We start from the raw sequence: 14,541 nt of genomic DNA on the forward strand, positions 1-14,541 counted from the left end.
AGGAAGTGGAAGGAAGAGACAAGTCCCAAAATGAAGGCATCTGGGAAGACTGGGTTCTGCTGTCTTCTTTCTGTGTTCATAAAGGGGCAGCTGGGTCACTTTTCTGCCCCTGTGCCTGGCTCTGTGCTGGTTACCTTTATTATCTGTAATCCTTGTGGTAATTCTGCAAAGCAGATATTATTATTCATGTTTTATCCATAAGGCATCTGCATCTCAGCGAGTTAAAGAGATGAGCCCCAGGTCACATCACAAGCTTTTTAAATGACAGGGCCAGAACTGTAAACCAGATGTGCTTGACCCCAGAGCTTCATCCGCTGCATGTGGCTTGGCACAGAGAACCCTAAAATACTCTAAAAAGTGCAGAACTTTTAAAAAAGTTCTGATCTGTCTGGTGCATATCTAGATAGCCAGGCAAAGGAAACCCGAAATAAATCTTGGGAAATTTTACTATTGCGGTGGAGCAAGTGTTGAAATATTTCTTGCCCTATAACTCAGTTGACCTTTCAAGGTCCCTTCTCATCCTCTAATTCTATAGGCAGTTTAAAAAAAAAAAAATCTTTTCTAGACTCTGCTAACAGCACACAGTCAAATGATGGTATCTCTATCATCTTCATTTTCCCGACTCTGTTTTTCCTTCCGAAAGCTCTCACACACACTTGGTTGCTGGAATAGATCTCTGGCTGCACTATTTCTGCTTATGATTCTGTGTGTGTGTTAATGCTCTGGGGTACCCAGGGGAAGCCTCCACAGACTTTACTGATTAGCACATGTCGCCCTTTATATGTAACCACCCCTCGGATCACCACTTCTCCTCACCAAGAGACGAGAAAAGCATCTGCATTTGGAAAACCAAGCTATGACACATGAAGTGGATTAAGAAGGACCGGCTCCCCAGAATCCACATGAGCTTTTCCCATCTTCGTTTGTTTTTCTTAAAGATAAAAATCACATGGCCATGTGTGTAGCTGGGTCTAACAAGTGCCTCGCTTGCATAACAAGAGGGGGATTTTACTTTGGCTATCTTGACTTCGTTATACATAAATTATGTTGTGAGTAATCTTTGAAATGGCATGACATGTGCAGCCAGTGTTTATTTTTTTATACTTTGGAATATTTCATGGTTTATTTTAAATGGTGGCTTATGTTGGATGGGTGTTTAACGTGCAATGTAATGCTGTCTTTCTGGGAACTCTAGAGAAGCAGGAGGGTACCCTGCGGTGTCAGACCTCCTTCTCTCCAGCAGAGAGATGGAGTTAGGTATGCAACGGAGAAAAGAACAGCCAAGGGGAAGTTAATTCTTAATTGAGCAGGTATTTAAATGCAACATGGCCATACTGGAGCTTAGATCTTCTCCTGGTAGAGCTCTGTAGCCTTTGGAGAGCATATCAAATCACTGTTACTTAATTTCATACAAAGGTAAATGACAGATTATTTTGGGCTCCCCTAAATGGACAATCCCAAGCCTGCGCAATGCTCAGAAAGATCAGAATGCCCAAGTATGAGGTCTTGGACACAGAAAGAAAGATTGTTGTAAGGGTGGCATGTGCATGAACTTTGAAATGCCATCAAACTTCTCAGCAGCTGTATGTTAAGTGCACTGTTTAAATAGAAATAGACAAATAGAACCATATGTTTAAATGTGCCATTGTACTTAAGATGTATCAAAAACACGTGTTTCCCCTCCATCCAACTTTCTCATAATTTGTTTGAGTTTCCGATAATTTAGGGCCCTGTTCTTCCTCTAACAGTCTTCTGTAGGACAGCTTCAGGTAATACAGTAAGTAAGAGCTGTAAAATTTTAATGATTTGTCCTATCAAGCAGTTTTCTTTCTGGTTGTTAGGAACTTGGACTTTCTTAAACCATGGAAAACTAGACAGAGTGTAAGTTTCATGCACTGTAAAGGTAGGTCCTCTACCTCTGTTAGAAATGATAATAATCGTAAATTTCCGCCCCAGGGGCTTCCCCTTGTGTAAAATTATAAATCACTTGGAGGTGTTGGGAAATTATGTTTAATTGGAAAACTATGGACATTGCCACACATCCTTCATAGCAGTAAATCACACACACACACACACACACACACACACACAAAACATAAAATATGCTGAGGAAAGATTCAAAATAATCTATACTGAGTGTACACATAGAGATTGGCAAATGCATCTTCTGCAGGGAGGAGATCCTTAGTTATTTCACTCAGGTCTGATTCGGGAGCATCCCAGATGCCACTGGTTTTTATGATGGAAGCCCACTTATTATGCTTTTGAAGTAAAATTGTCCACCACAGCTGGATTGCACATGAGAAATGTTGCAGGGAGAGATGGGGTTGTGCTGCTGTCCCCAGATGGTCTTCAGAATGTTCTCTGAGCAGATGTGATGTTTGTAAGTTGTACACGTTGTATACATTTTTAATACATTTTATATAGAGTTTATACATGGATTTAATAAAAAGTCTTAAAAATTTTTAAAGTTTTAGGAAGAGGGTGGCTCAGTCGGGTAATCAACTGCCTTCAGCTCAGGTCATGATCCCAAAGTCCTGGGATAGAGCCCTGCATCAGGCTCCCTGCTCAGCAAGGAGCCTGCTTCTCCCTTTTCCCCTTCCCCCTGCTCATGCTCTCCCTCTCTCTCTCTCTCTCTCTCTCTCTCTCTCTCTCTCTCACGTATTCTCTCTGTCTCAAATACATAAATAAAATCCTTAAAAACATAAAAGTTTTAGGAAGAGATTGCCGACGTTTCTCCTATGAGTGGTAACCTGCCTAGCCGACCAGTCTACAATAATTTGACAGGGGAGCCTGGCTGGCTCAGTGGGAGAGCATGCAACTCTTGATCTTAGGGTTGTGAGTTCAAACCCCATGTTGGGTATGAAATTCCTTAAGAATAAAATCCTAAAAAAATAAATAAAATTGACCAATAATTTGTAAAAGTAGAAAGTAATGTTATTAAATTATTATCTTACTAAAATGTGACGGAAAACATACATTTAAGTGTGCCAAATTTTTGTTAGGTAGAAGGCCTTGTCTGACCTGGTGGAAGGTTCTGACCATTTGACAAAGGTGGAAATTTGCTTTAGGACCCAGATAACGCCTAATTTCTCAAATCTGTGGTTTCTGCCCCCATATTCACCACAACATACAGATGATATGCTCACATACATGGCGGCCTCAACAGACTACAGGCGATGTGTCTTTCCTGATCACTGGACCATATTGAACTCCCTTTTTCCCCACCTAGAAAGCATGTCCAAATACTAATAATCGAGAGTGATATTTCAATGGGAATAACCTTGAATATGATTTCTCTTACGGTTACAAGGAAGTCTTTTTTTTTTTTTTTTTTTAGTTCAACCTTTATAGTCAATGCAGAAGATCTTGGACTATATTCTGGAGATTTGCAAATTCGCTACACCCAGGTTAATTCTTGGCCTCTGAATTAACATACCTATTTTGGAAGTGATCAAGGGTAGCTTACCAGGAAACCAGCTGGGAGAGAATGGGAGAGAAGGAAAGGAGAGATGGGAGAACAAAGGGGAATGTCTGCTGCAGTGGAAATGTCAGCTTTGTCCATTTTCACACACAGTGTAGATATTTTGTGACCATGTGAGCCCATTTACAACCCCGAAGTTGTTTAATTCTGCAGTTCTGTTTGTTGCTCTTACTTGCATCATGAATCCTACATGACAGTGGTATCATTTTTGCTTTAAAATAGTTAAGTGTGGAAAAAAAATAAAATAAGCATGAAAAAAATAGTCTTTTATACGTACCCACACACTTACCAAGCATAAAGCATCTCATTCCTTTTTAAAAATCCAAGTTTCCCGCTGGTACCCGGTCTTTCATTCTGAAGGGCTCCCTTTAGCGTTTCTTGTCGCCCAGCCCTGCTGGTGATGAATGCTTGGTTTTCTTTAATCTGAAATGTCTTCATTTCATCTTCATTCTTGAACGGTATTTTCACCGGATATAGGATTCCAGATCGGCAGGCTGGTTTGTTTTCTCAGCACTTAAAAGATGACCTCCCACTGTTTCTGGTTACCATCGGTTTTGATGAGCACATGGCACACGCTTCAATGCTGTGCACTTTCCGCCTGCTTTCAAGGTTTTCTCTTTACTTTTCAGCAGGAGGACTATGATGTCTCTAGACATTTTGTGTGTGTGTGTGTGTGTGTGTGTGTGTGTGTGTGTGTATGTATTTAACCTGTTTCAGGTTTGCTAAACATTTTTAGTCTAAATTTATGTTTTTCATGAAATTTGCAATATTTCCTCTTTTTTTTTAAGATTTTATTCATTTCAGAGAGACAGCACAAGCATGAGCCGGGGGGTCGGCGGGGGGCGGGGGGGCCTGGGCAGAGGGAGAACTGGGCTCTCTGCACTCAATCCTAGGACCCTGGGATCATGACGTGAGCCAAAAGTGGACGCTTAACTGACTGAGCCACCCAGGCAGACAATCAAGTTGGGATGTTTCAACCACTTTTCAGATTTGTTTTTGGCTCCATTTTCTCTCTCCTCACTTTCTAGAACTCCAAATACCATACATTGTAGCTTTTCAAACTGTCTTAGGGACTGAGGCATGGTGCATTTTTAAGCCATTTTTTTCTCTCTAAACTGAGCAATTCCTGGAATGCCTGGGTGGCTCAGTTGGTTAAGCATCTGTCTTCAGCTCAGGCCATGATCCCAGGGTCCCAGGATCAAGTCCCACATCGGGCTCCCTGCTCAGTGGGGAGCCTGCTTCTCCCTCAGTCTCTGCCTGCTGCTCCCTCTGCTATGCTCTCTTTCTCCCTCTCTGTCAAATAAATAAATAAAATCTTTAGAAATGAAAATTTTAAAAAATTTTCTTAAAAATTGGATAATTCTTAAGCCTGTATCTTCAAATTCACTGGTTCTTTCCCACTTCCTAGCATCTTTCAGTTGTTAAACTCATCCAGCAAGATGGTTTTTTTTTTATTTATTTGCCAGCTCTTATATTTTCTTCTTTTCATAGTTTGTATTTGTCTTAGATTTCCTGCCTTTTCATTTATTACAAGGGTATTTTCCCTTATAACATCAAACATCATTGTAACGGCTGCTTTAACGTTGTGTCTGATAAGTCCAACATCTGGAATTGAGTTGGCATCCTTGGTTGTCTTTCCCTTGAGAATGGGTCACATTTGTCCAAGTGATGTGGAGACCCAAGGTCCTGTTCTATTCATCCAAGAAGTGTTGGTCTTTTCCTTTCAGCAGGCAAGTAGCTCGGTGGGATGTAATGTGAAGACTGCCTTATAGTCGGTGGCAGCCCAAGCCTTCAACCAGTCTGCATTGTACTTAACGGGGCTGTTTTGAGGCTGCTCCTCGCAGCTGGGCCAGGGCTTACGAGAGCTTGGGCAGAATTTATACACAGAATTTAAGGCTCCCCTTCTCCAGCACTCACCTTTCCAGGGTTTCCCTCAATGTTTCACACCTCGCATTGCCTAAGCTTTTTTTCCTCCATTTGATCAAGCCAAAACACACGACAGGTTCCCTGTGTTTGAGCTTTCCACACCACACAGCAACTCTGATAGGCACTGTGATAGACAAAAAGCACGAAACTTAGCCTGGGTTGGTCCCTTGTTCAGAATTTCAGCTCTCCTCTTAATCCTGCCTGCCTCTCTTTACTCACCAGAACCTACCAGTGGTGGGCTTCTTCTGATTTGTCCAGAGTTTAGAGTTACTGCCTATAGGGGGTTGGTCTGTTAGGAGCATACAACTCCATACCAGAGACATAATCTTTCCAGTTGGAGACCTAGATTTTGAACTAATGGCACCATTTCTCTAACTCAAGCAGAGATACAAGTCTTGGAAGTTTTTGTTAGAATTGCTTGTTTTGGGGGGCACCTGGGTGACTCAGTCGGTTAAGCGTCCAACTTTCGATTTTGGCTCAGACCATGTGCTCAGGGTCGTGAGCTCAAGCCCCATGTTGGGCTCCATACTCAACACTGAGTCTGCTTGAGATTCTCTCTCCCTCTGCCCCATTCCCAAGTGCTCACTCTCAAAATGAATGAATGAATGACTGCCTGTTTGCTGTTTCTTTTTTTAATTCAAATGATTTAGATACCCCTTCAGTATCTTAAGGGGTACAGGTATAAAGCAAGCACCCAGATGAGAGTCAGAATGCATTGGCTCAAGCCTCAGTCTTTTTTTTTTTTTTTTTTTTTTTTTTTTTACAGAGAGAGGCACAGCAAGAGGGAATATAAGCAGGGGGAGTGGGAGGAGAAACAGGCTGATCCAGGGCTCAATCCCAGGACCCTGGGATCATGACCTGAGCCAAAGGCAGACATTCAAGGACCATGCAACCCAGGTGCCCCCTCAGTCTTTATTATTATTTTAACTAGCCATCATTGTGTTATGATTATCTAGTTATTATTAGCTAATTGTTATAATTAGCAAGTAATGTGAACTCCTGGCTTGTAGGCTGAGGGGCCTGGCCAGCCTCCAATTTCCTTTGTATCCTGGAGGCTTCTGATCATCTGATCTAAGTGTCTTGAAGTCTCTGTGTTAATCCACTTCATAGGATTCAAGTGACTAATTTCATATATTACGTGGTGAAAGGGGCATCCTGCTGTTGGAAGATATGGCCATGTGCTACTGATAATATTTCTGCTTTTATCTCTGCTTCCCTTAAAACTACACAACCCCTTCTTTCCCTTACGCCTCACTTTTTCTCGGGCACAAGTCATTCAATAACTGAAAAGAATTATACCGTTAATGTAACATCCCATTTAAAATATGTTTTTGTTTGTCTCTTAGGAAAAAATGCTGCAAAGGATATAAATTTGTTCTTGGACAATGCATCCCAGAAGGTATGTAATATAAAAGATTTTGTCTTCTCACCTTGTTTGGGACTAGTCATTAGATGTCTATAAAGTTCAGATGTATGGAGGATGTATGTGGTTTATCTATGTGTAATTTCGGTTTTTCTGGCATTAAATTCTCCTAGTGCCAGTTTAGCTACATGTAGCATGCTCTAGCTAAATAGCCACACAACTTATACACATATGTTGAGCATCCTCGATATATACAAACAATACACATGTTTCAGGTTTTAAGTTGCAGAGGCTCTATTTCCCTAATCAGCATTTCATACACAATTAGGACAGAAGCATCCTCCCACTTCCCTCTGTGCTTTTCATATGCTAAACTCAAAGCCCCTTCAAGCCCTGTGCCCAGCCCAGCTCTAGCGAGACAGAGCAGGGTCAGACCTGGGCCCAGACCTCAAAGCCCACCCCCACAAGCTGGGGAGACAGGGTATAGACAGCATGGAATCAGAGAGACCTGAATTTCTTTTAAAGACTTTATTTTTATTATTATTTATTTGTCAGAGAGAAAGGGGAGGTACAAGCAGAGGGAGCAGCGGCAGCAGGAGAAGCAGACTCCCCACTGAGCAGGGAGCCCAATGTGGGGCTCTATCCCAGGACCCTGGGATTGTGACCTGAGCCGAAGGTAGACACTTAACCCAGTGAGCTCCCCAGGCGTCCCAAGAGACCTGAATTTTTTTTTTAAGATTTTTTTTTTTTTTTTTTTTTTTTTTGACAGAGAGAGATCACAAGTAGGCAGAGAGCCAGGCAGAGAGAGAGGAAGGGAAGCAGGCTCCCTGCTGAGCAGCGAGCCCGATTCGGGACTCGATCCCAGGACCCTGGGATCATGACCTGAGCTGAAGGCAGCGGCTTAACCCACTGAGCCACCCAGGCGGCCCAAGAGACCTGAATTTTAATTGCACTTTCCATATTGCCTTAGTCCATGCTGGCTGCTCTAACAGAAATACTATAGTCTGGTGGCTTCAACCACAGATGTTTATTTCTTTTATAGTTCTGGAGGCGAAGTCTAAGACCAAGACCCTGGAAAGCTCCATGTCTGGTGTGAGCTTCCTGATTCATACTTAGTCACCTTCTTGCTGAGTCCTTGTGTGGCTAAAGGGGTGGGGGAGCTCTCTGGGGTTTCTTTATAAAAGCACCAAGCCCCTTCATGAGGCCTCTACCTCATGATCTAAGTCCCTCCCAAAGGCCCCGCTGCCTCAGACCATCACCTTGGAGGTTAGGATTGCAACATGTGAATTTCAGGAGACACAAGGATTCCGTTCATAACACACATCCAGCTTCGTTTTTGTGGGAAAGTATTAGTACCTGACTCATGGTTGTTTTAAGAATCTTCCCACATGTAAGGTACTTGAAACGGAAGCCGGCTCTTATTAAGCATTTGATGAATGGTGGTTCCTGCTGTTGTTTTTAATAATAACCACGACCTATGTAGTGAAGGCATTCAGAGCAGCAAGTGTCTGGAGCAGGCGCAGAGCCCAGAGGATCCAGGGCCGTCCGAGGGGGTCTCAGGGAGGAGGGGGAGCCGGCCGATCAAGGAAGGCTGCCCAGGACCTGGACAAGTGGGAGGAGGAACGCTGCAAAAGATCCCAGTGCTGATCCAGAGAACCCTAAGAACTGTCTGGAAAGCGTGAGATTAGTTTGCCTGAGGCCGGGCAGAGGCGGGTGGGTATTGAGAAACGGGGGTCTCTTCACTCTCCCGCGAGAAGCTAGGGCTCCGCAGAGGACCAGGAGCCCAGCCAAGCCAGTTCCCGTTCCATTCTCTTACAGAGAGCACTTTCTTGTCTCGGGGAGAAATAAATGAATCTCCCCCCCCCGCCCCCCACCGCTCTCTTCGGGTACGAGAGCTCACTGAAGCATAGCTGGGACTTTTGAGAAAGCTGCTTTAGGAAGGTTGGTTAGGAAATCACTTTCCATAAGATGGTTTATGTGGCCTCGGGGCTCTCTGCGACTGAATTTCTCACTGCCGGCCAGTTCTTTTGGTTAGAGCATGGTGGGGAAAAGGGGAAAAAAAAATCCACAAAATGCACAAAAATGCAAAATAATTGCATTCTTTTATAAGCCAGCCTTTCTCAGTCTGCAGCTGTGTCCTTTATATTTCCCTTGGCAGATACTAAGAAAACGAAGTTTAGGCCAGTCTACTTAAGATCCCAGCTAAAGACCTCACCCGGCCTAAGTAAAAACACATTACACGAGTACCACCTACTTAGGGTTTCTTTTTTTTTTTTTTTTTTTTTAAGATTTTATTTATTTATTTGACAGACAGATCACAAGTAGGCAGAAAGGCAGGCGGGGGTGGGGGGGGAGCAGGCTCCCCGCTGAGCAGAGAGCCCGATACGGGGCTCGATACGGGGCTCGATCCCAGGACCCTAGGATCATGACCTGAGGCAAAGGCAGAGGCTTTAACCCACTGAGCCACCCAGGCACCCCTATACTTAGGGCTTCTTGAAATGTTAAGTGTTGTGGCCTCAAACATCAGAGCCTAAAAGTAGTCTCCCCTCCCCCTCAGCAGGGCCTGTGGTGCCCGTGAACAGCATAGCCTCGCCATAGCTAACACTCTTACTCGCCTCTGTCGCCGTCACTAGAACACTTCAGCGTTTTCGTCTGTGGGAATAAGTCTGTGGGGGGGGGGGGGGCTTCTTACCGACGATCTCTGTAGTCCTAAAGATTTCCACTAGCAAGAACGCCACGTACCGATGTGGAACTTCAGGAAAGATAGCATATCCGTTAGGAATGTCCAGAGAAACAGAGAGAAGCTTATTTAAAGGAATTAGTTGATGCGATCATGGCGGCGAGCAACTCAGAAGTCCATAGGACGGGCTGGAGACCCAGAAGAAAGTTCCAGTTGGAGTCGAAAGGCCGTCTGCCTCCGAAATTCCCTCTCCCCTGGGGGAAGTGGGGTTTTTTTTCTAGGAAGGCCTTCACCTGATCCAATGGGCCCACCACCATTTTGGAGGGCAAACTGATTGTTTTAGACTCAACTGAATTAAACGTGGATCCCATCTAACAAATATCCCCACAGAAACACGTAGACGATGGTTGACCCAACGTCTGGCTACTGTGGCTCTTGTCTGTAGCCACATTGAGTCGGAAAATTAACCCCTGCGGAGAGCGCGGAGGCTGGAATTTCTGAACAAGTGTGCTGAGGAGAACGGGGCAGTTTAAGACTGTTGTTGCCTCCCATGTATGTCTCCAAAAGTCAGCCGCCCTGGGCCAGATCAGACCCACTGGCTATTTTTGTAAATAAAGTTTTATTGAAACACAACCATACTCCTGCACGTAAGTATCATCCATGGCTGCGTTTGCCCTGCCACCGCAGAGTGGAGGAGTGGTTGCCAGCCAGATCTGTTCTGCCAAGCCCCGCTGTATTATTTTGATTTGCCAGGTGATAGGATAATCTGATTTGTTCTAGCTCAACAGTTATTAATGGAGCATAAATTGGGGGAAGAGAGTCGTGCCCATCCCTCCAGGGGACACAGTCCTTGCCAGATACCCAGACAACAGTAAGAGCTACTCATAAAGGAAGCAGAGGACCAGGTTGAGCTTTTACTGTGTGGCGGGCACCGTGCAGAAGGCATCATCCCAGGTAACCTTCATAAAAGCACCATAAAGGCTGTATTACTGCCACCCTGGTATATAGGTGAGAGATGAGGCTGAAAGGACTCAAGGTCACAAAGAGAGTAACAGGGTCGGGAGGGCTGGCTGCAGAATCCATACTCCTCCTCATAAAGCAGCATGCCTCCTAGCCTGCAACAGAGTAGGCCTTCAGAAATAAGGCAGAACATAGGAGCAAGAGAAAAATACAGAGCACAATACATGGGCTGCTTAGGGGCCCTGAGTGGCTCAGTCAGCTAAGCACCTGCCTTTGGCTCAGATCATGATCTCAGGGTCCTGGGATCAAGCCCTGCTCAGCAGGGAGTCTGCATCTCCACCCCACCCTCCCTCTCTGGTCTCCCTGTCTCAAATAAATTTTTTTAAATCTTTTAAAAATAAAAAAAAAAAAACCATTGGCTCCTTAGAGGTGATAGTGGAGGAAGCGGTGTTTGACTGGCAGGAAAGCAGACATGCCATCATCACAGTTTCGGGGGAAAGGATTTAGCCGGGGCAGCCTTCCAGGTCCTCATGAGAGCGGCACGATGCCTGCCACGGGGACCCCGCTGGCGGGGAGGCTGGCCAACCCACCCGTTCCACCTTCCCGTGTGGCGGAGCAGACCAGGCCTAGCCCGCGCCCGAGGATCGTTCATCTGTCAGCACCCGGGGAAGTCAGCACGGGGACTGAGATGCTGGCTCTAGTCTGGAGGCCAAGGCGGCGCAGCCTGAGCTCCTGACTTCCAGCCAAAGTCCCTTCAGAGGCTTGTTAAATATCCGTTTGTAAGGACTGGGAGGAGGAGATATTTTAATTCTCTTCAAGTCGGAGGCCATCCAGAGATCTCCAGCTGTTTCCAGCCCCTCCTCAGCATGCAGGGTCCACACACACGCACACTCACAGAGACACACACAGGCACTAGCCCCGCATCACTCACACCAGCCCTGTTCCAGAACCTCCCTCCCGCCCCTCCTCGCCTGCGTGACCTCCACTCCTCGAGCTCTCTCGGACAGTGCCTACGCCCCTCACCAGGGCCCGCTGTTCTCTGATGTGCATCTGGAAAAAGTTCCGTGTCTCTACGGCAGCTGCTGAAAAAGCCCAGACAGGCCTGCAGGTGCTGCTGCAGGACCAGGGGCCATCCAGAGGAGCGGCGGACCCCAGGGGATAAGGAGATGGCCCAGGGGAAAATCGCAGGGAAGGGGGTTTGCCTTCCACCACGGCCAGCCTGAGCACCAAGCTCCCAGACGCAGTACTTTTAAAAGGCAGCCCGTGGCCCGAAGGCTTAACGCCCTTGTAAACATAGCTGGGCACGTCCACAGGCCCCAAGGGGAGTGCAGCCCAGGAGGTCTGTGCCAGACCCAGGCCCATCGCCGCCGCCCCGTCTGCAGAACGACCGTGGCTGACGTGAGCCCACCCTTACCCTTGTCTTTTTCAGATTACGACGTGTGCGCTGAGGCCCCCTGTGAGCAGCAGTGCACGGACAACTTCGGCCGAGTGCTGTGCACCTGCTACCCGGGGTTCCGGTACGACCGGGAGAGACACCGGAGGCGCGAGAAGCCCTACTGCCTGGGTGTGTTGGCAGCACCTGTGAATGTTCCAGCCCCTGGGCTGGTGATTCAGTCGTTTCCTGGAGACACTCCATCCCTGGGGCCAGCTCCCCGGGTGGCTCTGATCTTTGTTTCTTCCCTTATGTCCCGACACTCAGTATCATGCCAGCCGTCACTGCCTTGATTGAACCAGCCTCGGCCGAGGAATTCTTCCAGGAGCTGGTACCTGCGAGATCCCAACAGGCAGTGAGCTCGGAGGGCGGGAGAAGGGGAGCATTAGCAAGTGAAAGCAAGAACAGTGTCAAACGGGATATAAGTGGGCAGAAGCGTCAAAACACAGGCGAGACCCCACATTCTCTCGGAAGGCCAGGCAGAGAGGCTGGGGACGAGGAAGGGCCCATGTGGCAGGCAGACTGGCGGGGAGTCAGCCACCTGGACAGCAGCTGAGCGGGCTCAGCACTGTCGGTCACCACCGGCCGGGTCCTTCCCGCGCTGGCGGGGCTGTCCAGGCGTGCCCTCTTCGCCTGGAAGATGGGGTGATGGTGATGGTCCCCTGGAGCCACGTTTCCAAGTGTGGTCGGTCCATGGCTAACCTGCCTCAGAAACATCTGGGGTCCTTGATTTCCAACAAGATTCCCGGCCTCACCTCCAGGGCCTGAAGGTAGGTCCAGAAATCTGCACTTACACAAGCATCTCTGGTGACGGCGTGCACAGGCGAGCTGGAGATTGAGCTGGATGGTAGCTGAGGAGCAGGCGGAGGTCCGGGTGGAGACTAAGCGAGCTGGGATGAGGCTTTAGAGCGCCGCACTGGAGACGTTCTAGACGTGGGTCTCCTAGGTCTCCAGGTGGCACCGATGGTAGCTCCCTGCACTGACAAAGAGGGGTGAGACCACCAAGTGGCTGGACCTGGGACCCGTGGCGCCTTCCACAGGGAGCATGGTGCCCCACGCTGTCTCGCTGAGGTCCCAGGCGTGGGGGCTCTGCTTTCAGTTTGTGGGAGCTCTGGTGTCACAGTCCGCAGGTGACAGTGTATACTGCCAGGGGACCTTCCAAAGGACCACACCCCCTGGCGTGCCAAGGTGGGTCCCAGGCAGCTGGTCCAGAGAGGGGTGGGGCGTCATCCGCATCCTAAAGTGCAGGGCTGAGCTCTGTCTGCCCCCCTCCCCAACATGCACACAGGACTGAGTGTCATGTCCGTCCCCCTCAGCCCCAACCCATGATGTCTTCAACCAGGGAGCAGGAAACAGACCGGGGCCTTCCTCTCTTCCCCCGCTGGGAAACAGTTCCCCGTTCCGCGGGGGAGCAAGTCTGTGATGTGCACGGTTTATGTGGACTCTGACAAGTGACTTGTTTGATGGTCTCATGGCTCGTTTCCACCACTCACAGGCGGTCCGTCTGGGTCATTGATGACCCCAAAATTTCCTGGGGAAAACTCTCCATTAGATCCATTGTAACTATTTTCTTTTGCCAGAAGTGGCTTTTCTCAGATTTCGTTACATTTCTTAACTGGGGAGGAGCCATTTGTAACTGACCTTGGGTCACTATCCAGCTACTCTGAACCTAGAGCCATAAAGGTTGGGGGGGTGGGGTGGAGGAGACCAACAACAACAAAAAAAAACCTTAGCCCACTCGGGTCCTTGCAGAAAATCATGGCCCCGATGCTTGCTTTTCAAACAGTGTTGCTCTCTGTCCACTCATTTCCTCTTTTGAGGAGCCCAGCCAAGTATTTCAGGCTGGCATCATGGTCATGTTTTGTAGATGGGAACTTCGAGGGCTGGCAACACTCGCACCAGGCCACGTGACATGGCAGTGGCAGAGCCCCGACCAGAAAGCCTGTCACTGATCAGCCTGGCACCATGGTGACACGGCCCGGGCACTCCAGGTGCGCTGGCTCCTGTCTCTAGCGTCGTGCTCTAGTGCAGCCTTCCCTGACCAAGGCTGGCAGAGGGTCCTTTGCAGACGTTCGTCATGGGTCGTGTGGGAAGAGAGTTCTCTGAACTAGAGCATTCTCTGCTTTGATCCAAACCCAGATATCGACGAGTGTGCCACCAGCAATGAGACGCTGTGCGCGCACACGTGCATCAACACCGTGGGCAGCTACCGCTGCGAATGCCGGGAGGGTTACATCCAGGAGGACGACGGGAGGGCGTGCACCCGGGGAGACAAATACCCCAATGACACTGGTGAGTGGGGCAAGCCACATTTCCCCATGGATAGGCCCTTGGGAGCCCACCGGGGCGGGCTTTCAGCCACTGACATTAATTTGTGGGCCAACTTGAAAATGAACAACAAGAAAGGGAGCAGTGGGAAGGAAGGGGCGTTTGCACGAAGGGCAGGTGGGACCCGGGTTAAGAGAGGGGTGAGACACAAGGTGGAGCCCCCGTGGTGTGAAGCTGGCAGTGAAGGTTGTGAGCTGGTGTGTATTTGAGGAAACTCTCCACCATATGGATGTGTGTGCTCAGGTGGAAATCAGTAGAACTTAGCTAGGTGCTGGGACCACACTCAGATGAGCAGAGGAGGCCAGGACGCCATGTTCTCTCAGAGAATGGGTTGACTATCAATAGGAAACACGTCCGTGTCAGGTCCA

At 48.0% G+C, this 14,541-nt stretch overlaps 1 protein-coding gene across 5 annotated transcripts in view; it reads left to right on the forward strand.

Moving 5' to 3' along the window:
• Window positions 1-14,541, forward strand: part of CCBE1 (collagen and calcium binding EGF domains 1) — a 229,917-nt gene that overhangs the window by 188,508 nt on the left and 26,868 nt on the right. For all 5 annotated transcript variants that reach the window (XM_047697518.1, XM_047697522.1, XM_047697520.1 and 2 more), the window contains exons 3-5: window positions 6,757-6,809; window positions 11,843-11,977; window positions 13,985-14,137. In XM_047697518.1, coding sequence (XP_047553474.1) covers window positions 6,757-6,809; window positions 11,843-11,977; window positions 13,985-14,137 — 341 coding nt within the window. The remainder of the gene's footprint in view (window positions 1-6,756; window positions 6,810-11,842; window positions 11,978-13,984; window positions 14,138-14,541) is intronic.

This window comes from Lutra lutra, chromosome 12 (assembly GCF_902655055.1).
Source record: "Lutra lutra chromosome 12, mLutLut1.2, whole genome shotgun sequence".
NCBI classification, from domain to species: domain Eukaryota; kingdom Metazoa; phylum Chordata; class Mammalia; order Carnivora; family Mustelidae; genus Lutra; species Lutra lutra.